Source organism: Anguilla rostrata, chromosome 4 (assembly GCF_018555375.3).
Source record: "Anguilla rostrata isolate EN2019 chromosome 4, ASM1855537v3, whole genome shotgun sequence".
NCBI lineage: Eukaryota > Metazoa > Chordata > Actinopteri > Anguilliformes > Anguillidae > Anguilla > Anguilla rostrata.
Window position 1 is genome coordinate 5863 of NC_057936.1, and position 22557 is coordinate 28419.

General features: G+C 47.4%; 1 protein-coding gene across 7 annotated transcripts; it reads left to right on the plus strand.

Annotated features, from left to right (window-relative positions):
* Window positions 1-1310: 1310 nt before the first annotated feature.
* On the plus strand, window positions 1311-22355 carry LOC135252158 (run domain Beclin-1-interacting and cysteine-rich domain-containing protein-like). Of its 7 annotated transcripts, none has more exons than XM_064329945.1 (20): window positions 1311-3267; window positions 3981-4062; window positions 6443-6596; window positions 6738-6821; window positions 7530-7689; window positions 8589-8695; window positions 9335-9434; window positions 9868-10254; window positions 10944-11036; window positions 11629-11744; window positions 12023-12188; window positions 14254-14373; window positions 16230-16293; window positions 16447-16576; window positions 16876-17021; window positions 17699-17763; window positions 18030-18268; window positions 18816-18877; window positions 18991-19144; window positions 19652-22355. In XM_064329945.1, the coding sequence occupies exons 2-20, from the start codon at window positions 4028-4030 to the stop codon at window positions 20858-20860; spliced, it is 3591 nt and encodes a 1196-aa protein (XP_064186015.1). In that variant the 5' UTR covers window positions 1311-3267; window positions 3981-4027; the 3' UTR covers window positions 20861-22355. The 7 variants fall into 7 exon arrangements, with proteins under 7 accessions (XP_064186015.1, XP_064186016.1, XP_064186018.1 ...); XM_064329946.1 differs by lacking the exon at window positions 1311-3267 and adding an exon at window positions 3305-3429; XM_064329948.1 differs by lacking the exon at window positions 1311-3267 and having other exon boundaries at window positions 3480-4062; window positions 10947-11036.
* The last annotated feature ends 202 nt before the right edge of the window (window positions 22356-22557 follow it).

Here is a 22557-nt window from a genome sequence, read left to right on the forward strand (position 1 = left end):
ATAGTAGGTCATTAGTAACCTTGTTGTCAGCCAACCGTAACTCTGCGTTGGTTCTTGTACTGCTCAACCTGTGTGCAGCTTTTGATACAATACATCATGAAATTCTACTAGACAGACCCCAGGCCTGTGTTGGACTTCATGGACAGGCACTTGCATGGTTTAGATCATACTTATGTGACAGGAAACAGTTTGTTAAATTAAAAGTAGTGCAGCTACTCCACAATTAAATAAGGAATTCCACAAGGATCAGTGCTAGGACCAGTACTTCTCACTATATAAGCTACCACTTAGCAAGGCAATATTATCCGGGCACATGGCGTAGAGTTCCACTGTTATGTGGATGATACACAGATGTATATTTCAATGAAACCTTGCGAAGCACTACCACTTTCACAGATAGAGGCCTGTATTGAGGATATCAATGTTCGGATGCTTTCTAATTTTCTGCTCCTGAACTCGAATATGACCAAAATGTTGGTTTTAGATCCGAAAATATTAAGGGAGAAAATGTCTACTCTTATCCTAAACTGTGATGGTTGTTTGGCTGAACCAAATATGGTTATTAAAGACCTTGGTGTTACCATTGATCCTGATTTAACTTTTTACATTCGTATAAAACACAAATCCAGAATTGCTTTCTTTCAGTTATGCAACATAGCTAAAATCAGGCATTTCTTGTCAGTGGGGGACGCAGAGAAATTGATTCATGCTTTTGTTATGTCTAGGCTAGATTACTGTAATTCCCTGCTATCTGGCTGCCCTAATAACTCATTAAAGAGTCTCCAGCTTGTGCAGAATGCAGCTACTCGTATGTTGACCAGAACTAAGAAGTGTGAGCACATTACTCCAGTGCTAGCATCGCTTCTGGCTACCTGGCTAATTGCAGGATAGATTTCAAGGTTTTGCTCCTGACCCTTGAAGCTCTGCATGGACGTACACAAGTGTACATAACTAACCTGCTCCTACCTAATCTGCTCACAAGGTCACTCCATTCTCAAAACGCAGGCTACTTGGTAGTCCGAAGAATTTCTAAAAACCTAAAAGGTGAGCTTTCTCCTACAGAGTCCCACTACTGTGTAACATGCTTCCAAATTTATAAGGGAGTCGGACACAGTCTCAATATTTAAATCTAGAAAACGCACCTTTATGCTCAGGCTTATCAGTTATAGTCTGGAGACAGGGTGGGAGAAGCCTGTAGTCATAGAGAATTGTGGAGTGGCATCCTTTCCTCCTGTCACCTGTCAATCAGCTGTGACCCCACGTTACATGGGCTGGCTCTTTAATAGGCGAGTATGGTTGTTCCCCCTCATGGCAGCATGGGCTCTCCATCCCTGTCCTAGTAGCTATGCAGCCACAGACTATTCCTGGCAGAGCCCCTGTTGTAATTGTAATTCCCCAATTCATACCACTGTAACCTTACCCACTGCCTGCTTTATTGCAAATTCCCTAACTGCCATTTCTACTTTATTCCCCATGCTGCCGGCGGGGCTCTTTCTCCGAATTTTGAGACCCCCCCCCCCCCCACCCACCCATCATCTGAGCCGCATTATGAACACTAAACATTGACTGACTGACCATGTTGGTCACCAATCAACATCCTGAGCCGACCAGAAGAGGATGAGTTTGCCCCTTGAGCCTGGTTCCTTCTGAGGTTTCTTCCCATCTGCCACAGGGAGTTTATCCTGGCCACTGTTGCTCCTGTGGGGGTTTAGGCCAGGGTTGTCTGTGAAGCATATTGTGACAAATGCTGTGAAATGCGCTATAAAATGTATTTTGTCATTTTCCATAAACACATTTATTGATCATATAATTCTTAAAACACAATTCATTCATTTCACCGCAGCTGTATTATAAACATGATTTCCCATCCATCAGTACAAAAAAAGGCATTTTTGAATAGGTGCCACTTTTGACCCATTTTGGACATAAGACTATATAGCCTTGTATTGTATGTATTTTCCATAAAAACACATTATTAATCACAAAATTCCTAAAACTCAGTACTGTTTACTTTTCTTGTTGTTGGTTATGGTTGAGCATGACCTAGGGTTTCTTTTTAATTTAATTTTTAAAATTAGGATTCATGCTTAACCTCATTGAAGAAGACATCATTAAAATGAATGTTTAAACAGTTTATGCACACTCTAGAATGAATATGTTCATACATGCTTCTCAAGCTAATTTTACGAAATGCACAAGCTCTTGTACATTTGCAATTGTAAAATTTGGATGGCAGGTATGCCACCCTGCCAAGTTACACCTTGGCAGGGCGGCATGCCCCATACCTACACAACACCAAGAATTTGGTACTTTGCAGGGTTCTCCACAGAAATCACCACAATGACCACACTCTCAACCTATAAAACATTCATTTCTATACCCTTTGACCCCATTTTAGCAGACAGAATTCACAAAATACTTCACACGTCCTCACAATAAAGCCCCAAACTTGGAGGATTTTTCATTTTTTCCTTCCTTTTTCCTGCCTGATTATGTCATCATGAATCCTCCATTGGACATTTAGGTACATCCGCTAATAAAAACATCAGAAAAAAGAAAACGGTGGACATACCTGTATATACAAGTGCACATGTTTAAAACAACTAAAACTTACAAGCATACAGTACATTGATGGGTACAACAATTGTGGATAGGTTTGTAAGATTCAATATGTATTTAATAGGCCTCAATATGTCTAATTTGATCTGTATTTTTCTGCCTGGCTTTTCTGTAGTATTAATGATTGTATGTTACTTGGTATAAATGTTTGTAAATATGAATGTTACAGGCTGCTAGGGAAATGTCCCTATGGGGATGATTAAATATTCTACATGTGTGTATGTATGTACAGTATTTATTTTACAATCAGAATTTATTTTAAATTTCAGATATACAAGTACTTGGATGTGTTGTAAAATGAACTTGACAACCAAGTATAAACATCCCTTCTGGAGGAATATGCTTTCTGTATGTATTCACCAGCAGTTTCATATTCATTTAAATGTCTTGCATAAGGCACTTTTTGTAATTTGGCACTTTGTCATCATTCAAACTTTGTTCAAATCATTGTCTTCAAATGGTAAGATTAACAAGCACGGAACCGCCCAGACCCACGGCGCAACTCGCTTTCGCAGACACGTTTTAGCTGGCACCACCTGCGAATGCGTCCGACTGAACGTCCGTGAGTGACCACAATTTGCCATGCATAGCCCACGGTGGCAGTCCTGCCTGTGCGCCGTGGGGAAAAGAGGGGGCGCTCGAAGCACAGTAAGTGCAAAAAAAAAAAAAAAAACTACTCTTTGGCGTTTCGCCCTTTATTTATTTTTAGTGGCAAGTCTATTATTGTCGTGTTCTTGCTCAGTCGTAGAAGTGATTCAGTGTGAGGAGCGATGCTTATGTTGCTTGCCTGTTCTGGCGTATAAAATGATGGTAAATAACTTCACAGAGCGCATTAGTCTATTCCTTAACAATGAATAGATTATGCACTTAAAGTACACAATGGGTGTCGGACGAACACAGAAGGGACAGCACAAACATATTGTTAAAAGAAAATATTTATTACTCTTTTAAAGATAGGCTATAGTGTTTGTTTGTGTTGATTGCTAATCATCAGCTCCATGAACTACACCGTAATGCAGCTGTGATTATTTGTACTCGGTACTTTCTAGAACATGGGGGAATAAAGATCAAATGCTTTAGAGCCAAATAAAGTAGGACGTTAAAGTTTGCCTTATCTCGCCCAGTCATTTTAAAGGTTGTTTGCACTATGGAATGGCAAATCTTCTCTTAATATCTTAGCCTGTACTTGCCTATCCACAGTATACTACAGGAAGTCTGCTACTCTGTCCAGTCTTGACACTGACAGGAGCCGAGATGTTAGAGAACCTGAACCTCACCGCATAGTTGGAGCCTATAATCGTGGCGTGACCAAAGTGGAATACAAAGTCAGCTTTGTTCCGTTCATATAATCCCTGTTAAAGAACCAACAGGGGAAGGTGATCTGGAGTTCCCTGCTGCTACATTGATCATGGAGATTATAGAGGCAGAGGACAGTGTGCGCAGGTGAGTCGAGTGGAACCTGTGTTCGTGCCGTAGTAGCCTAGTTTTTCGACTCGATGTTACAGGCATTAGCTAGGAAGCGTGCGCATATGAAGTGTCACAGTTTGACTAGCTAGCTAAGAACTACTTAGTTTCAGACATAACAGTGCGGATATCTGCAGATTCAAACTTGTGTTGTTACTGTGTGCTAAGTGGCCAAATGCTAAATTTAGCGGTGTTTGCATAAAACCGACAGCATGGTTGCATTGTTGCTGGTTTTCCCCAAATTACTCGTGGTCCGCAGTGATTCTGGTTATCTATCTCGATTATGAGCAGCCTGAGAGCTAAAAGAGGAGAGTATGTCCAAGTTAACCATTAACAGTCTTACAACTTGGCTAACAAAATGAATACATTTAAATGTGCTTTGCCATATTTATACTCTAGGATATTATTGAATCATAAGAGTACAGCATAATGCATTTAAAAATAAGAGGGTTAGGTTAATATTAATAAAAACCTATCATTGTAGCTTGTAGCTAGAGCTACGACGTTACGTCTTTGCTTGTTTTGGGTTGTGATGGCCCGACTTGCCGGTTAGGCGAGTTAATGCGTTCGTATAGTTTCCCGTTTTGTATACAAACAGCACGCGATTGTTTTTACTTTTTCAGTCTACGAAAAGCCAATTATTTGTTCACGCAGTATTGAAACTTCTATTTGGTGTAATTGCTCTCATTGTCTGATACGGAATGTTTGTGTTGTGCGTGTCTCAGGTACATTTACCAAACAAAGTTTCCCAACTCACTGCCGACTTGAACAAAAAAGAGGAAATCACAGACTCAGTAACAGAACGTGTCTGTTCGTGGTTTTTATTTTTATTATTCATTTTTTTGTTTTTGGGAGGCCTGGATCGAAAAGTCGTTAGTTCTATAGAGAGGTGACATTCAAGGGCACGGGACTTCAGGGTTCAGCGCTTCAGTGGACATGTGGCTGTGTCTCCCCTCCATTACCAAATTTAGTTTTTGTAGTGTGGTGTCTGTCTTGCTGTCCCCAGGGCCCAGGAGTTCAAAACTTTTTATCTAAATCAGATCCGATCAGATTTTGAAATCCCGTATTTTGTGATCCAGGATCAGACAACTCAGCCAGATTTTGTCCTGGTATTTCAAAGCAATTCAAATGGTAAATGGACTGCATTTATATAGCGCTTTTATCCAAAGCGCTTTACAATTGATGCCTCTCATTCGCCAGAGCAGTTAGGGGTTAGGTGTCTTGCTCAAGGACACTTTGACACGCCCAGGGCGGGGTTTGAACCGGCAACCCTCCAACTGCCAGACAATCGGTCTTACCTCCTGAGCTATGTCGCCCCAATTCAGGATAGGATCACCCTGATCCAGATTCAGACTTCAAGATTACCAGATCCTGATTATCAATGCTTTAAAGCACTGGGACATTACTGAGAGATTATGATTTTCTAACCTTCAAATTATATATAATATTTGGGGGGCTTTAAAGGTGCAATATGTAACTTTTTGAGTGTACATTTTTATGGCCCTACAAATGTAAACAGCCTTTTCTTTTTACATCTAAAACTATCTTTTAGCTTTGACAGCTCTTGACACAAGGACTATCAGTTTGCAAGTGCTAACATTTTTGTATTTGATTTAAAAGCCATAAAAGGTTTGTTTGTAAAAATTAAAGCAAAACAGGCTTGTATTTTGATAAACTCATTAGTTGGTTGAATGCACTGTTCTGGGAGGTAGGCTAGAGGCCACTGTAAATATGAAAGAACAAAGTAAATAAAAATTTTGCAACCATTGAGCCTACAACAATGTATTTTAATTTACAAACTCTACCATATTTTTTTGTATTAAAATGTATTTTGGAATGAAATATATACTATATTTTGTTCTGGTAATCCACTCTAAATCCACCCTTCTACTGGGATCAAGGTAATCCTGATTTTTTTTTTTTTGGATCAAAATCACTGTATTGATAAAATTGTTGAACTCGCTATTTTTGAAGTAGCTGATCCACGAAATTAAAGAAAAGTAAATAAAATTTTTGCAACATGATCCTCAACCTGTTTTTGTTTTAAACTACCATTTTGGATTTAATGCAATGTATTTTGGAAAGAATCATTATACTCTATTTTTGCTGGTAATCCTCTAAACACCCCTTCTATGTATCAGTCACTCTGATTTTTTACCAGTATCGTGTTTTTTGAACACGCTTTTGAGATTTTCCAGAAAGTAGGATTTGATTTACTATAGCTCCACCCATTATGGAGTACACTTTACTGTTTTATTACTACAGTTGAGCAATTCAGGAGCGTCTGTCTGGTCTGTAGCTCTCCCTATTCTGTAATATGTTCATTACTCTCCTCTCTCTGATTGACTGCTTCTCCCAGGCAGGAACACTGGAAGCTGCTGTCCAGCCTCAAGACAACGGTGGAGGGGCTGCTGTCCACAAACAACCCCAACGTGTGGTCCCACTATGGCGGACTGCAGCAGCTGCACAAGGACATGAACAACATCCTGAGCCACGGCCTGAAGCAGGAGCAGGTCGGGATTAGGGGTCATGGGCAGGTTCAGTGTTTAGGGCTAGGTTTAGCGTGAGGTCAGGATATGGGCATTGGAGACTCCGTTAGTAGTTGTGGGGATATGGTAGCAGGTTAATGGCATGGTGCTCATTTTGTGTTACAGGTGTGCTGCAAACAGAAAGATTACTGGCGCTTCGTTTGGTGTGTGCGCTACATCAGTCCCCACCTGGCCTTTCATGTTGAGCAGGTACCATGGCAACAGCTCCAGACCAGTAACCGGCCTTTTCCATCCCCATCTCCTCTGAACCCCAGTGATGTTTCAACTCTAAGCTTTCCTTAGTGTGTCTGTTAGTCTTAATACTTCCACATCCTTCACGTGAACTGCTGTTCAGAACAACAGCCACTTTTAGTCTCTCTGACGCTCAGCAGAAAGGAGCTTTCTGAGTTCTTTGATATAGCCCCGCCCCTCTTTATGACTGACAGTTTGCCCCTCCTTCAGTTACAGCTACTTTGGAAAAGATATAAACGACAACACTGTCCAGCACGATTGGACTACACATCATATGATCCAGGTCGTTTGAAGGACGTGAAAGTCTCTAAGATCTGTGATTATTCTCTGCATCTGTTCAAACACATTTAAGGGGCTTTGATACTAGCAGTAGTCCTGCTGTGTGTGAGGCTAGCAGGGCTTCCTGCACTGACCAAGCTCTCCATGCTCATCCAGTCCAAGCTGCTGGATGCAGAACTGATGTGGCTCAGAGCTGCAGCACTTGGGCAGTTAGTAAGACTAAAGAAAGCTGGAGAAGCCAGTGTATCCAGAAACACACGCTCCTCCTCGAACTATTTCAGAATGGAAGGCATACAGGTACAGATGGGCAAACCCTAACCTTGGCTTGTATGCATGAGTCTTATTTTATCAACAGGAGAGAGTAAGAGCTCTCTTCTCTGTCTGCAGTTCAGCCAGTTGGAGCCAGTGCTGGCCTCTGGGGTCCAGAGCTCTGGGGAGGCATACAAGGCTCAGCGTTGGCTTCTGCACAGCCTGCAGGAGCACTGTCTGTCTGCGCAGCTACGACCTCTGCTGTGCCATCAGTCCCACACACGCAAGTACTACAGCGGTAAGGCCTGCGCAGTCACACACACACACACACACACACACGCTAGTACTACAGCGGTAAGGCCTGCGCAGTCACACACACACACGCGCGCAAGTTCTACAGCGGTAAGGCCTGCGCAGTCACACACACACACTAGTACTACAGCGGTAAGGCCTGCGCAGTCACACACACACGCTAGTACTACAGCGGTAAGGCCTGCGCAGTCATACACACGCACATACACACACACACACACACGCTAGTACTACAGCGGTAAGGCCTGCGCAGTCACACACACATGCTAGTACTACAGCAGTAAGGCCTGCGCAGTCTCACACACACACACACACACACACACACACGCTAGTACTACAGCGGTAAGGCCTGTGCAGTCACACTAAGCACTGCCTTGCCAGGACTGCTCAGTGTGTATCTGTGTGTCATATGTATTCAGCAGCTTGTTGATTCTGTGTACACATGCTGGATTAGGCACCCTTTCCCATGTTCAGCACGCACTGTGTTGTAAGTGGTGCTGTGTGTCTCTCTGGCTGTTCACATCGGCTTTCTGAAGATTAAATATTTCTTTGGGCTCTTTATTGTGGCGGCAAAAAAATTGTGCTTTCTCCCCCTCTCTTTCTCTCCCTCACCCTCTCTACTCCTCTCTCCATCTCTGCTCTCCCTCTCTTTCTCCCCTCTCTCTGTCTCTCCCCCTCTCCCTGTCTTTCCCCCTCTCTCCCTCTACCCATCTCCCCCTCTCCTTTTCTCTCTCCCTCTCTCAGACGAGGCATTTGTGCTCAGTGAGCTGCATGTCTCATGCTGCAGTGTCTGGAGTGTCCCCCTAACCCTAACCTGTCTCTCTCCCCCTCCCCCTCCCCCTCCCTCTCTCTCTCTCTCTCTCCCTCTCCCTCTCCCTCTCTCAGACGAGGCCTTTGTGCTCAGTGAACTGCATGTCTCTCTCATGCTGCAGTGCCTGGAGGCCGTGGAACAGAAGGATCCTGGGCTGCTGGCCCTCGTGGACACGCTTAGGGTCGACACCATACTCTGCAGCTGTCACCTCCCTCTCTTTCTCTCCTTTTCTCTCTCCCTCTCGCCATCTTTCTCTACCCCCCTCTCCCTCTCACCATCTTTCTCTACCCCCCTCTCCCTCTCGCCATCTTTCTCTACCCCCCTCTCCCTCTCACCATCTTGCTCTATCCTCCTCTGTTTCGCAGTTTCAAATCTTGCTTAGCGGATCCATCCAGCCTTCTACAGCAGTGTCCTTATCCACAATAATTTGTATTTACTTGTTCCTGAAAATTTTTCAAATTAGGTTGTTCAATGAATTTGGAAAAGTGTTGATTTCTGTGGGAGCTTGCTCCCGGCCAGACTGAGCCTAAACATGCCTGTGTACAGCAGTGTTAGTGTTCCAGCCAGACTGAGGCTGAACATGCCTGTGTGTAGTAGTGTTAGTGTTTCAGCCAGACTGAGCCTGTGCTTGGCTGTGTGCACCAAAGTTTGAGACTTATTATAAAAAATTAATTTGCCTGTGAGTAGTCTGTTCAGTATTGTAAACATGCCTGTGTGTAGTATTTATCTAGAGCACGGTAAATAGCCAGTTTATCATTATAGGTGAGCATGTGCTCGCTGTTAAAGTGCTGAGGGGGGATGTGCTCCCTGTCTCTTGCAGCTGTCTCACCTGAGGGGGGCAGCGTTGGGCCTGTTGAAGAGCCTGTGTCTGTTTCCCGGGGCCCCCCAGCTATCTTCTGCCTCATCTCTGTGTGTGTCAGGTATGAAGTTACTCTCCCAGCCTCACTTATCTCTCTGTGGGTCAGGTATGAAGTTACTCTCCCAGCCTCACTCATCTCTCTGTGTGTGTTGGGTATGAAGTTACCCTCCCAGCCTCACACCCATCTCTCTGTTTGGAATGAAGTTACCCTCCCAGCCTCACTCATCTCTCTTTGTGTTGGGTATGAAGTTTCCCTTCCAACCTTACACTCATCTCTCTGTGTTGTGTGTGCTTCTGTGTGTGTTTGTGAGCCTGTGTGTGTGTGCATTTGTGTGAGTGAGTGAGTTATGTTCACAGAGAATGTGTTCTCTTACCTGTGCAGTGACTGTTTGTATTCTCTTACCTGTTCAGTGACTGACTGTGTTCTCATCTGTGCAGTGACTGACTGTGTTGTCTTACCTGTGCACTGACCATGTTCTCTTACCTGTGCACAGACAGCTCTCTCTCAGGTGGGACAAATGGGGCTCCCTGGGAGTTTGGGGGTGGGGAGCAGGAGACCCCTGGAAAATCAGCCGTACCCCAGATCTGGCTGACTGAGCCCATATCCCCTGTGGAGGACACCGGGGACCCAGGGGACCCTGCTGACCGTGATCTGAATGACGGGCTCAAGTACCTGTCCATCAGCAACCTGGGCCACCGGGGGCAGAAGTCCCCTCGCAACACGGCCCGCAGACAGCACAAAGCCCCGCCCCCACAGAGCCTCACAGCCCCGCCCCGCCCACGTAGCGCCTCCTACTCTGAAGGCCAAAGCGGGTCTGGACAGAGCCACAGGGGTCACACCCGCTCTGTGTCTGACACAGGCACACAGAAGCACAGCAACGGTGAGCTGTGCTGTGTGTGTGTTAGGTTGTCTGTGTGCGTGTGTGCATGTGTGTGTTTGAAAATGGTGATATGGTAAAGGGAATATCCTGTCTGCATGGTTTCCTGTTTGTTGAAGAGCTTGTGTCTTTCTGTTGGTGAAGGGTGTGTCTTTGTTTCCTCTGTGTGGCTCTAGCCCGGCTCTTGCACTAATAACCCTTCACTCCTGAATGAGCTCTCTGCCGCCTTCTGGCTGCTGGGCGGGTTGGCACACAGGAGCATCACCGTTACAATGCAGGATTCTGTGGCAGGTTGGAACTGCAGCTCTGGTGCTTCATTCACTCCCTCTATTTGTAACTGCATGATTTCTCTGTGCAGGATCCCCTGTGCATGATAGTTAATTTTATATGACAGTGGGCTTATAAACATTTGTACTCATTCTGCAGTTCAGTGGTCCTGTTAATATTTATGAAATACGTAAATGAATTATAACACATACACATTATTACACCCATTCACTACTGCATAAATACACAGTATATTTGTAGGAGTAATTGACCTTTAATTTAATTTAATTATTTTTAAGTGTATTTTGCACTTATCGATGTTTTCAAATAACCTAGGCTTCATGTTGGGAACGTTTTTTCAAGTAACATTTCCTCTAAGCTTTTTTATGTACTCAATGGTAGTTAATCTTGCGTGTTTTTCTTAGAAGCAGCTGCAGAGGTGTGTAGTGTGAAACAACACTATGGACCCTTTTCCCAGAACAGCGATATCAGTACCAGCTTGCTGTCCATGACCTCAGGTGAGTCTCAGTGCGCAGTGATGACCTCAGGTGAGTCTCAGTGCGCAGTGAACTCAGGTGAGTCTCGGTGAACAGTGAACTCAGGTGAGTCTCGGTGCGCAGTGATGACCTCAGGTGAGTCTCGGTGCGCAGTGATGACCTCAGGTGAGTCTCGGTGCGCAGTGATGACCTCAGGTGAGTCTCGGTGAACAGTGGTGAACTCGGGTGAGTCTCAATGCGCAGTGATGAACTCAGGCTTATCTACACAACATTTTTATATAGCATTGACATTGCATCCATTTACACAGCTGGATACTGAAGCAATGCAGGTTAAGTACCTTGCTCAAGGGTACAATGACAGTGTCCTACCCGGGAATCGAACTTGTGACATTTTAGGTTATAAAAGAATGTAATGACTGGTGTGCTTGTCTGTGTGTGTGTCGTCTTTGTGCGTGTGCGTGTGTGTGTGTGCGCATGCTTGTGTGTGTGTCTGTCTGTGCATGCGTGTGCGTGTGTGTGTGTGTGTGTGTGTCTGTGTGTGTGCGCGCATGCTTGTGTCTGTTCTGTGTTTGTGTGTGTGCGTGTGTGTGTGTGTCTGTGTGAGTGTGTATAGAAGGCTCGCTGAGCAGCAGCATGTCGGATGCCATGTTCTGTAGGCCGCTGGAAGGACAGAGCCTCCTCAGCTACCTGTCAGAGCTGGACTTTGGCAGCTGTGCAGACCTAGAGAAGGTGAGGGACGGAACCTGGGGTGGTGTGAGGGTGTGGCCACAGCACAAAGGCCTAGAAGAGTTCAGGCCACAGCATCCAGGTCCTACTTCTGGGGCACCCAAGTCCTACATGGACCCTTACTGCCTTGCTGTCAATGTGTAGGACCGGGTTACTGAGTTACACAGTGTAACTGCACTGTGAGACAGTGTGTGTGACTGCGCTGTGTGAGTGCGTGTGACTGCGCTGTGTGAGTGCGCTGTGAGACTGTGTTGTGTGACCGTGCTGTGATCCTAAATCAGGAGAATGCCCACTTCAGCATCTCTGAATCGCTGATCGCCGCCATTGAGCTGCTGAAATGCAGCCTGGATGAAGGTGAGGAAGATGAGAGAGATGAGGAAGATGCAGAAGATGAGGACAGTGACTGCGGGATCCAGCAGCTGCAGCCCCACACACAGATGCACCACGGTGAGCACATCACTCGTCCCCCACATGCCTTCTGAACTCCCGCTCTCCTCACTGCTCCGCTCCTCCTCTCTCTCCTCACTGCTCCGCTCCGCTTCTCCTCTCTCTCCTCACTGCTCCGCTCTGCTCCTCCTCTCTCTCCTCACTGCTCCTTGCTGCTCCTCCCGCTCTCCCCACTGCTCCTCCCTCTCTCCTCACTGCTCCTCGCTGCTGCTCCCTCTCTCCTCTCTGCTCCTCGCTGCTTCTCCCTCTCTCCTCGCTGCTCCTCCCTCTCTCCTTGCTGCTCCTTGCTGCTCCTCCCTCTCTCCTCGCTGCTCCTTGCTGCTCCTCCCTCTCTCCTCGCTGCTCCTCCTCTCTCCTCGCTGCTCCTCCCTCTCTCCTCACTGCACCTCCCTCTCTCCTCGCGGCTCCTACCTGCTTCTCCCTCTCTCCTCACTGCTCCTCACTGATCCGCTCTCCTCACTGCTCCTCGCTGCTTCTCCCTCTCCCCAGTGCTCCTCCCTCCTCACTGCTCCTCGCTGCTCCTCACTCTCCTCACTGCTCCTCTCTCCTCACTGCTCCTTGCTGCTCCTCCCTCTCTCCTCACTGCTCCTCCCTCTCTCCTTGCTGCTCCTCGCTGCTCCTCCCTCTCCTCGCTTCTCTCCTGCTCTCCCTCCTCTCACTGCCTCCTCTCCTCGCGCTCCTACTGCTTCTCCTCTCTCTCACTGCTCCTCACTGATCCGCTCTCCTCACTGCTCCTCGCTGCTTCTCCCTCTCCCCAGTGCTCCTCCTCCTCACGCTCCTCGCTGCTCCTCACTTCCTCCTCTCCTCACTGCTCTTCTCTCACTGCTCTTGCTGCTCCTCCTCTCTCCTGTCTCTCTCCTCCTGCTCTCGCTCTCTCCTCACTGCTCTCTCTCCTCACTGCTCTCGCTCTCTCCTACTGTTTCGCTGCCTCCGCTCTCCTGCACTCCTCTCTCCTCACTGTCCATCGCTGCTCTCTCTCTCTACTGTCTGCTGTCCTACTCTCCTCATGCCCTCCTACTGTCCTGCGTCGTTTCTGGCGCTCTCTCCTCTGCCCTTTCCCCTTTGTCGTCTCACTGAGGCGCATTGAGCTCCATAGATCGAGACTGACTACTGTTAGATCTCTCTCCTCACGTACCCCTTCTCTCCTCTCCTCACTGCTCCTCCCTCTCTCCCCACTGCTCCTCACTGCTCCTCCTCTCTCCTCCTCTCTCCCCACTGCTCCTCCCTCCTCACTGCTCCTCGCACCTCACAGCTCCTCCTGCTCTCCCCACTGCTCCTCGCTGCTCCTCCCGCTCTCCCCGCTGCTCCTCCCGCTCTCCCCACTGCTCCTCGCTGCTCCTCCCTCTCTCCTCACTGCTCCTCGCTGCTCCTCCCTCTCCTCGCTGCTCCACTCTCTCTCCCCACTGCTTCTCCCTCCTCACTGCTCCTCACTCTCTCCTCACTGCTCCTCCCTCTCTCCTCCTGCTCCTCCCTCTCTCCTCGCTGCTCCTCTCCTCACTGCTCCTCCCTCTCTCCCCTGCTCTCTCACTCTCCTCCTCTCTCCTCTCCTCACCTGCTCCTCCCTCTCCTCCTGCTCCTCGCTGCTCTCCCTCTCTCCCACTCTCCTCCCTCTCCTCACTGCTCCCCGCATCCTCCTGCTCCTCCCGCTCTCCCCACTGCTCCTCGCTGCTCCTCCCGCTCTCCTCACTGCTCCTCCTGCTCTCCCCACACCTGCTCCTCGCTGCTCCTCCCTCTCCCCTGCCTCCTCCCCTCTCCCACTGCTCCTGCTCTCCTTCCCCCTGCTCTTCCACTGCTCCTCCCTCTACCATGTCCCGTGCTCCTCCCTCTCTCCTCACTGCTCTGCCCTCTCCCCACTGCTCCTCCCTCCTCACTGCTCCTTGCTGCTCCTCACTCCTCCTCTCCTCACTGCTCTGTTCTCTCCTGTTATCTCCTCCTCACTCCTCTGTTCTCTCCTCCTTCTCGCCGCACTACTGTTCTCTCCTCCTCTCTCCTCACTCCTCTGTTTGCTGCCACGCCTCCCTGCAGCTTTTTTGATGGGATTGTCTGTGTTTTGCTTGAATTTTAGCTTCCCTTCTTGCAGCCTTCCCTTCCACAGACAGTGGGGGTTCTAGGCCGAGCTCCCAGGAGTCCTTGCACCTGTTGCACCTGGGTTCAGCTGAGGAGGCGGAGCAGTGTGAGCTGCCAGGTAGAGAGAGAGAACTGGAAGGGGCGTGGTTAGAATAACCTTGCAGTACGACCCTTGACTCCCACCCATCATCGTGATTGGACACTGCATGCACTCATTTTGGGAGTTCAGTACAAATGTGTGAAAATGAAGGAGTTATAATCTGAAAACTGTTGCATTTGATGATGGGGTGGCATCTTGTCTTTGCATACAGCTGGTGCAGATTGTATGGAGTGTGAAGACATGGCAGACTGTAGGGCAGAGCTCTGTTGTTGGCTAGGGTGCATGTGTGTGAGTGTCTGTCCATGCATGCCTGAGAGGCCACCCCACTGTGCATTATCTAATGCTGGGATCAGACTGCCCGATTTTAGCCCGATTTTGTCGTCGCCGACAAATTTACAGCGTCGGGCCCGAATATGAACGTCGGGAACGACGAACCGGCGTCTTTACCCCTTGTAGTGTGACGTAATCGAAGAACAGTGATGTGGCATCTGGGACACCCTGACGAAAAGTCTAGTATGTCAGAATTGTTTGTGTTTTCCTGCCTAGTTGGACAACTCCTACGACGTGTTCCTTGACATTGGCCAATAGGATGACAGAGTGCTCTCTGGTGCACATAATAAACATGACGAAGAGAAAGAGGGATGCTGCTGCTGTCAGGTGGACCTCCGAAAGAGACGAAAGGTCCATTGAGCAGTGGCAATGCCCCTGCCTTTCTGACGTTACGTCGTGGGAGTACCACGACCCATTTAAAAGAAAAATGTTGGCGAACGGGTCCACAATATATTTTTATTTCTTTTCTTTTTGTTTTCCGAATACGAGACTGCCAGCATCACACATAGCACTTCTGCTATTCCCTAGCTATTTTTTTTGCTATTCTCTGTAAACTTTGTTTTAAAAAAATGTACAAAGTCATTATTATTATTATTATTATTCTGTAGCCATGATTGACATTTCTTGACCCTCACCGACGACCTGTGAACTTGTGGAAGGTCGTGAAAGACAGCATACGATGATTGGTCGGGGTCATACTTGTATTGTTGCCAGTCTTCCGACCAAGACACGGCAAGCATTTATGGCATTATGACTGCCTAATTTGACATGGTGACCATCGTGAAAGGCAAAAATATTGTGTAGTCTGATCCCGGCGTAACTAGTGCCATTGTGGTCTGTGTGTCTAATGTCTTGGTTGGCTTTCTGCCTGTCAGAGTGCAGTGGGGTGGGGCCCTGGCCACAGGCAAACTATGGGATCTTTGTTGCATTTCAAAAGATCTGTACCTAATGCTATGCTAGCTCTCAGCATGTTACTTACCTGTTGCTGTACTAGCTTTCAGCATGTTACTTACCTGCCTGTTGCTGTACTAGCTCTCGGTGTGTTACTTACCTGCCTGATCCTGTACTACCTCTCAGCGTGTTACTTACTTGCCTGATGCTGTCTAGTCTCAGCGTATGCCTGCTGTTGCTGTACAGTCACGGTTATTTACCTGCTTCTGTATAGCTCCGCGTGTATTACCCTGATGCTACTACATCATGTTACTTACCTGTGCGTACTAGCTTTCAGCATGTACTACGCCCGTGCGACTCTCGGTGTTACTTACCTGCCTATCGATACTCGTGGTAGTATCCTGATGCGTCTACCTCAGGTGTTACTTACCTGCCTGTTGCTGTACTAGACGTTATTACCTGCTATCATGTACTAGCTCTGCTATTACCTGCCTGTTGCTGTACTAGCTCTCATCATGTTACTTACCTGCCTGATGCTGTACTAGCTCTCATCATGTTACTTACCTGCCTGATGCTGTACTAGATCTGTGTGTTAGTTACCTGCCTGATGCTGTACTAGATCTGTGTGTTAGTTACCTGCCTTTGCCTTCCAGGTGCAGACATCAAACACCACGTGACGTGCTTGAGCAGCAGGTCCTCCCTGAGCTCTGAGTCCATGTGAGTCTAGTTCTGCCATCATATCCTGCTGCCGTTTAAGCCAGTGAATCTCCACAGGCCTCAGTGCTCTTCCGGAGGGTTCCCAGGTTTCCCCAGCTATCCCACCTGCTGGCTGTGCAGTGTGCTGATGTGGGGGTGTTTTCTCTCCTGCAGCTCTTCCTCCCTGCAGTCCAACTCTGCCCAGTTTGTGGCCATGGGGCTCCTGCGCCAGTTTGAGGGGGTGCAGCTGCCTGCTGCTCCTGATCTGGACTGGCTGGTTCCAGAGCATGATGCTCCCCAGAAGGTAGGGGTCACTCTCTGTACCAGAAGGTAGGGGGTCACTCTCTGTGCCAGTAGGTAGGGGGTCACTCTCTGTGCCAGTAGGTAGGGGGTCACTCTCTGTGCCAGTAGGTAGGGGGCGCTCTCTGTGTGCCAGTAGGTAGGGGGTGCTCTCTGTACCAGTAGGTAGGGGGCGCTCTCTGTGCTAGATGGTAGGGGGCGCTCTCTGTGCCAGTAGGTAGGGGGCGCTCTCTGTGCTAGATGGTAGGGGTCGCTCTCTGTGCCCAGATTAGGCAGTCTGACCAGTCCCCCCATCCTTCACAGCTCCTGCCCATCTCAGACTCCATGCCTGTTACCCCTGACGATGGCGAGCGTGCTGATGTGTGCACACTACATATTCGCATGAGAGGGAATCAGGAGTGGGCCCCGCCCCGACCTGAGGTCATCTTAAACATCCACCCCGCCCCCAAGTGAGTCAGCCTGGGGCCCACTGGATTTGGGCTGGCCCCCCTTTCACCATCCTGAATCCCATTCCTCTCTTCCACATTCCACATTCCCCCTCCATCTACCCTATATTCCCCTATTCTCCCCAGTCCTCTCTATCTTCTGTTCCACGTGTTAATTATAGTGAGAGGATTACTGGTTATCAGGGTGTTATGGTCCAGCCACTGCCCTGCTCCTTAATCACTCTTATTTATGGATCTGGACCTTTTATTCCTTTGGGCACTGCTCAGGAGTCCGATCTGGATCGGAGGTTGCAAACTAAATACCTAAAATGTAAATTCCTTACAAACCAACCCCTCTGCTTCTAGGCAATAAGCATAATTGTTAAACCCGTGGGTAAATTTGTCCGCCATTTGACCATTCCTTTACCATATACGTCCCTCTGATCAACTGTCACTAATCCAAATGAAATTACCTCACCTCTGTTATCACAATGTTTTCTTTTTTAACCTGGGGGTGATTGTCAGCTCCCCCCCCCCCTTTCTCTTTCTGGAAGGTGATTGTGGCCAAGCTCATCCCCCCCCCCCCCCCCCCTTTTCTCAGGCGGAAGGTGATTGTGGCCAAGCTCCCCCCCCCCCCCCCCCTCTTCTCTGGCGGAAGGTGATTGTGGCCAAGCTCACCCCCCCCCCCCCCTCTTTCTCAGGCGGAAGGTGATTGTGGCCAGGCAGAAGTACTTGTGTGCTGGCTGTGGGACCCCTACTGACCCAGGTAAGAGAGACAAATGTGTAGATTTCAGTGAAAGTGTTTGAGTGTATGAAAGATCATCCTGATTCCAATGGAGGAGTTGGACGCGCCTTCCCAAAAAAACTCTTACTGTGGTGCTAAACAAAAAAACATGTACTTAAAAAAACAACATCCAAAGATGTATAGGTAGCACTCACAAACTGTTCCGTTTTTTCTAAGTTGGTGAGTGCTACCTATACATCTTTGGATGTTTTTTTAATCATCCTGATTCCCTCTGTGTCTCTGTAAAGGTTACATAAAGAGACTGCGCTATTGTGAGTACCTGGGCAGGTATTTCTGTCAGTGCTGCCATGAGAATGCCCAGGTGGTGGTACCTGGACGGGTCCTCAGGAAGTGGGATTTCACCAGGTATCCTGTCAGTAACTTTGCCCGGGACCTGCTGAGTAAGATCGCAGCAGACCCCCTCTTCAACCTCGCTGACATCAACAGCAGCCTGTACAAGAGAGTCAAACGGCTGGAGGTGGTGCGGGTGAGGCTCTCCTTCAGACCCTAACCCTTCTGTGCCCTGAGACACATCAGCCTGGGGCTCCTAAACATCCTGTGCAGTTATGCTTATCAATAATGCACCGTTATCTGCAGGAATGTTAGCGGTATGGAAAGGGTTAAAGTAAATGCAGTATGTAGCCAAGGTGTGGCAGGTGTATTTGGGTACTGTGTGTCTGCTCCTTTGGCTGGCCTTATGAAGATCCTGTTTACATTTACCTGACAGTCTGCTAATTCAGTGAAATTCGTAAATGAAAAGGCTCGCTAAATCACTGGGAATTTATTGCTTTGCCTTTGTTTAGACATCTTTTTAGAGGCATTAAAATGGTGATATGGTGTTATCCATGCCCTGGACTCAGGATCTTTACTGCTGGTGACCAGCCTGTGTGTGAGACTGTGTGTGTGACTGCGCTGTGAGCCTGTGTGTGTGGCTGTATTGTGGGACAGTGTGTGAGACTGTGCAAGACTGTGTTGTGAGGCAGCCAGTAGGACAATACTGAGTGGTTTGTGCAAAAATTATTTTTCTGCTTCAGCTTGTGAGGGTACAGCTTTTCCACATGAAGAACATGTTGAAGACATGCCGACTGGCGAAAGAGTAAGACCTCTATCCTGACTCTCTCACGTGCACTGTCCCTCATTCATATGAACTGTCCCTCTTTCATGTGCACTCTCTCTCTCATGTACACTAACCCTCTGATATTGCTGCAGGGTGTTAGATGAGTTTGACTCTCTTCCGGATCACCTGACAGAGGACCTACACCTCTTTTCCCTCAATGATCTTGGAGCTGTGCGCCATGGAGAACTGGTCCCCCAGCTACGAGATTTGTTGCGCTTGGGTTCCATGCATGTGGCTGCCTGTGAGGTGAGGACAGAATCTGCTTCTTGCTTCCTGTCAGCAGAGTAGTTCAACTTAATTTCCTGAACTGGGTGAAGTGAATTGAAAATTTCTAGATCCCTTATCATATTTCTGTTACATCCATTCTACCACTGTTTTACACCAGACCAGCCAGTGGAGGATGGGCTCCCCCTCTACCCAGGTTCTTACTGAGATTTCTTCCCATCTGGTTGTTATTTACCTTGTGCTATTTGGGGGCTCAGGCCTGGTTCTTGCTCTTTTCTGCTAAGCGTCTTTGTGACACTTTTCTGTAAAAGGCGCAGTACAAATGAAAGTGATTTGTTATGATTTGATTTGAGTTGGGGAGATAGATCTCCAGGAAGAGGTTTGGGCAGCCCTGTTCTGGGATAACCTTTTATAGCAGGTAGACCTAGACCATTTCCTATCCAAGCTACATAACTTATCCTAGACTGCATAAACTTATATTACCTTTGCTACACAACAATAACCTTTTCCCATTTATGTCTTCCACAGTTGTGCCAGGCAAAAGGATTTGTATGTGAGTTCTGTGGCAATGACAAAGACATCATATTCCCCTTTGAACTGAAAAAGTGCCCGTGCTGTGAAGGTGAGCCCCCCCTGCTGGCTGGAGGACTAGGTGGCATGGGGACATGCTCAGCGCACTCCTGGAGAGACTGGAAGTTCCCACTGCCAGGAAGATCAGCCAGGGCTGTGTCCCAGGAAGGAAAGGGGGGGCAGGAAGAGGAGGATAGAAAAGAAGAGAAGGAAGAAAAAGGAATTTACCAAATTACCAAATCCTTTTCTGTGGGTAAAGAAAAGGCAGAGGGGGGTAGCACTGCAGAGGAGGGACACAGTCAAACGGAACAAAGGAAATCATTTTTTGGTGGACTGGCTAAGGTGTTTTCCTGGGATAGAAGAGGTGTTGGAGAGGAGGAATTGGGGTTAGCCTTAGCAGAGGCAGGAGGTGTGAACCAGGCAGAAATGAGAGATGAGAGACAGGCGAAGTCACAGACTGAGAGATGGAATCACAGACTGGGAGGCGGAGTCGCAGGCAGAGAGGCGGAGTCACAGACAGAGAGAGCTGGCAGGACGACTGATACAGAACAACATCACAGAATAGACAAACAAAAATTATTCAAAGTTCTGAAAGTGGGTGAACTGTCTAAAGTCTTTTCCAGGGAAAAAAAAAAGAACAAGCAAGAAAAAGAGGCTGATATCAGAGGACATGATGAGGTAGAAATTGAAAGTGTGGAAGGGCCAGCCGAGGAAGGAGGAGGAGAGCTGGTGGATGTTAGCAGGCTGGATAAAGCTTTATTTCTGGGTAAAAATGTGGAAGTGGAGAAGGAGGATTGCCAGTTAATGACTGGAGCAGAGGAGGAAGGGGTCACTAGTAAAAGTGTGGTCAGTAGAGAATCAAGCTATGGGAAGATCTGGAAAGGCCCAAAACCAATCAAACTCCAAAAGATTTTTCTCAAAGAGAGGAGTGAGAGAGAAGGGGTGGGATCTGTTGTTCAGATGACAGCGGAAGAGGGACAGTATGGAGAGGAGGAGGGGAGTGGGAATGTGGAGCTAATCAGGGGGGCGTCCAACTGGAGATCTCAGAGAACTCGGAAAGCCAGAAGAATGAAGAGTAGCAGAGCGAGGGACGTTTCTGAGGGTAAACCTGGATCGAGGGAAGAAGAGGATGGGGGGGTTGAAGAGGCAGGGAGAGAGGGGAGTTGAGAGGATTTTGGAATCCCTGAGGAGGAGGGTCAGACATCAGACACCAGGCAGAAGACAGGAAGTGAAGGATTAGGGAGGAAGTGAGAAAAGCTCAGTGCAGCTGAGGCTCAGCCTCTGAGCTCAGCCAAACTGGCAAGTGCAGAGAGAGAGAGACGTGAAAAGTGTTTTCACCAACCGAAATCCAGTCTGAGATTCCACCAACCAGAAACTGCACTCTATGATTCCACCAACCAGAATCCACAGTCTGAGATTCCACCAACCAGAAACTGCACTCTGTGATTCCACCAACCAGAATCCACAGTCTGAGATTCCACCAACCAGAAACTGCACTCTGTGATTCCACCAACCAGAATCCACAGTCTGAGATTCCACCAACCAGAAACTGCACTCTGTGATTCCACCAACCAGAATCCACAGTCTGAGATTCCACCAACCAGAAACCACACACTGTGATTCCACCAACCAGAAACCACACACTGTGATTCTACCAACCAGAAACCACACATTGTGATTCCACCAACCAGGATCCACAGTCTGAGATTCATAAAAATTTCTACCCCCCTGAAAGAGGGGGAAAGAGGTGGAGAAAAAAGGAGAGGGCATAGGATGGGTTAGAGGGTAGGGTTAATGGTGGATAGGGCGTAGGGTTAATGTTAGGTGTGGGCAGGGTCTGATTCAAGGGCATAAAGTGTTGGAAATTTTGACCCCTCAGTCCCCAAAGTGTTTGGGTCTCTGTTGGAGTTGGAATCTGCGTAGTGTTGGGGCTCTCTGTTGGAGTTGGAATCTGCTTAGTGTTGGGGATCTCTGGAGTTGGAGTGGTGGGTAATCTCATGGTGCTGGACTTTGCTTCCTGGCTGGTTGGTTGGTTGGCTTTGTGGCTGAAGGATTTTGCCTTGCTGTTGAAGACGGTGGGAGGTTTGTTCTGTTCTTTCTCTCTGTCTCTGACTGCAGTGTTCTGATTCTGTGCTCATCTGAAGCACATCTGTAACACCTGTCCAATTCCTGAACATTACTGGCACTTTTAAAAGAAACATCTATTTTGACTAATTTGAATAAAACTCTTCATTGCATTGATTGCACATTTTATTTTGTAATATTTTGTTGAAGATTTTCAGGGATTTACAGAAGTAAATTCTGAGTTTCAAAACATTTGAAATACACATTTTACCCATGCCTGGTTAACTGTTGGTGCTTGAATTACAAATGGAAAGACAATGGGATGCTAATGTAAAAACTGCCTGTCAGTCCATTTATTTGAAACATGCTTGAGTACCAAAGGTAATTAATTGATACATATCTCTTGTCTAAGTGTCTAAGAGTCTTGTTTCATTGTACAATGGTTTAATGACTTCAGACTGACACCATGGTTTTAACCATTAAGAACCAGGAGACAGCTGTATTTTGGTGGAGATACCACAGCATGGCTTTATTATTCTTGTGTGGAAAAAGTCAGTCTTTGTGCAATTTATGAAATAAACCCATCTGTGATCTGCAATTGCTTTGTGATTATTTGAAACTGACAGGCAAACAAACACCAATAGTTCAATGAGTGTTTATTTCACCTACCACACTAAGATATAAACTCAGCGCACTACATCACTGTCCAATGGGTGTTTAGTTCACCTACCACACTAAGATATAAACTCAGTGCACTATATCACTGTCCACATAATGCCTTGCATTGCCATGCCTTTGGA

What these genes read in the sequence shown, in the direction of transcription:
- LOC135252158 (XM_064329945.1), top strand. Translation starts at nt 4,028, where the DNA reads ATGGAGATTATAGAGGCAGAGGACAGTGTGCGCAG. An exon ending in CACACAGAAGCACAGCAACG is followed by an intron (nt 10,255 to 10,943) that starts GTGAGCTGTGCT and finishes TGTTTTTCTTAG; the next exon opens with AAGCAGCTGCAGAGGTGTGT. An exon ending in TGGGACCCCTACTGACCCAG is followed by an intron (nt 17,764 to 18,029) that starts GTAAGAGAGACA and finishes GTCTCTGTAAAG; the next exon opens with GTTACATAAAGAGACTGCGC.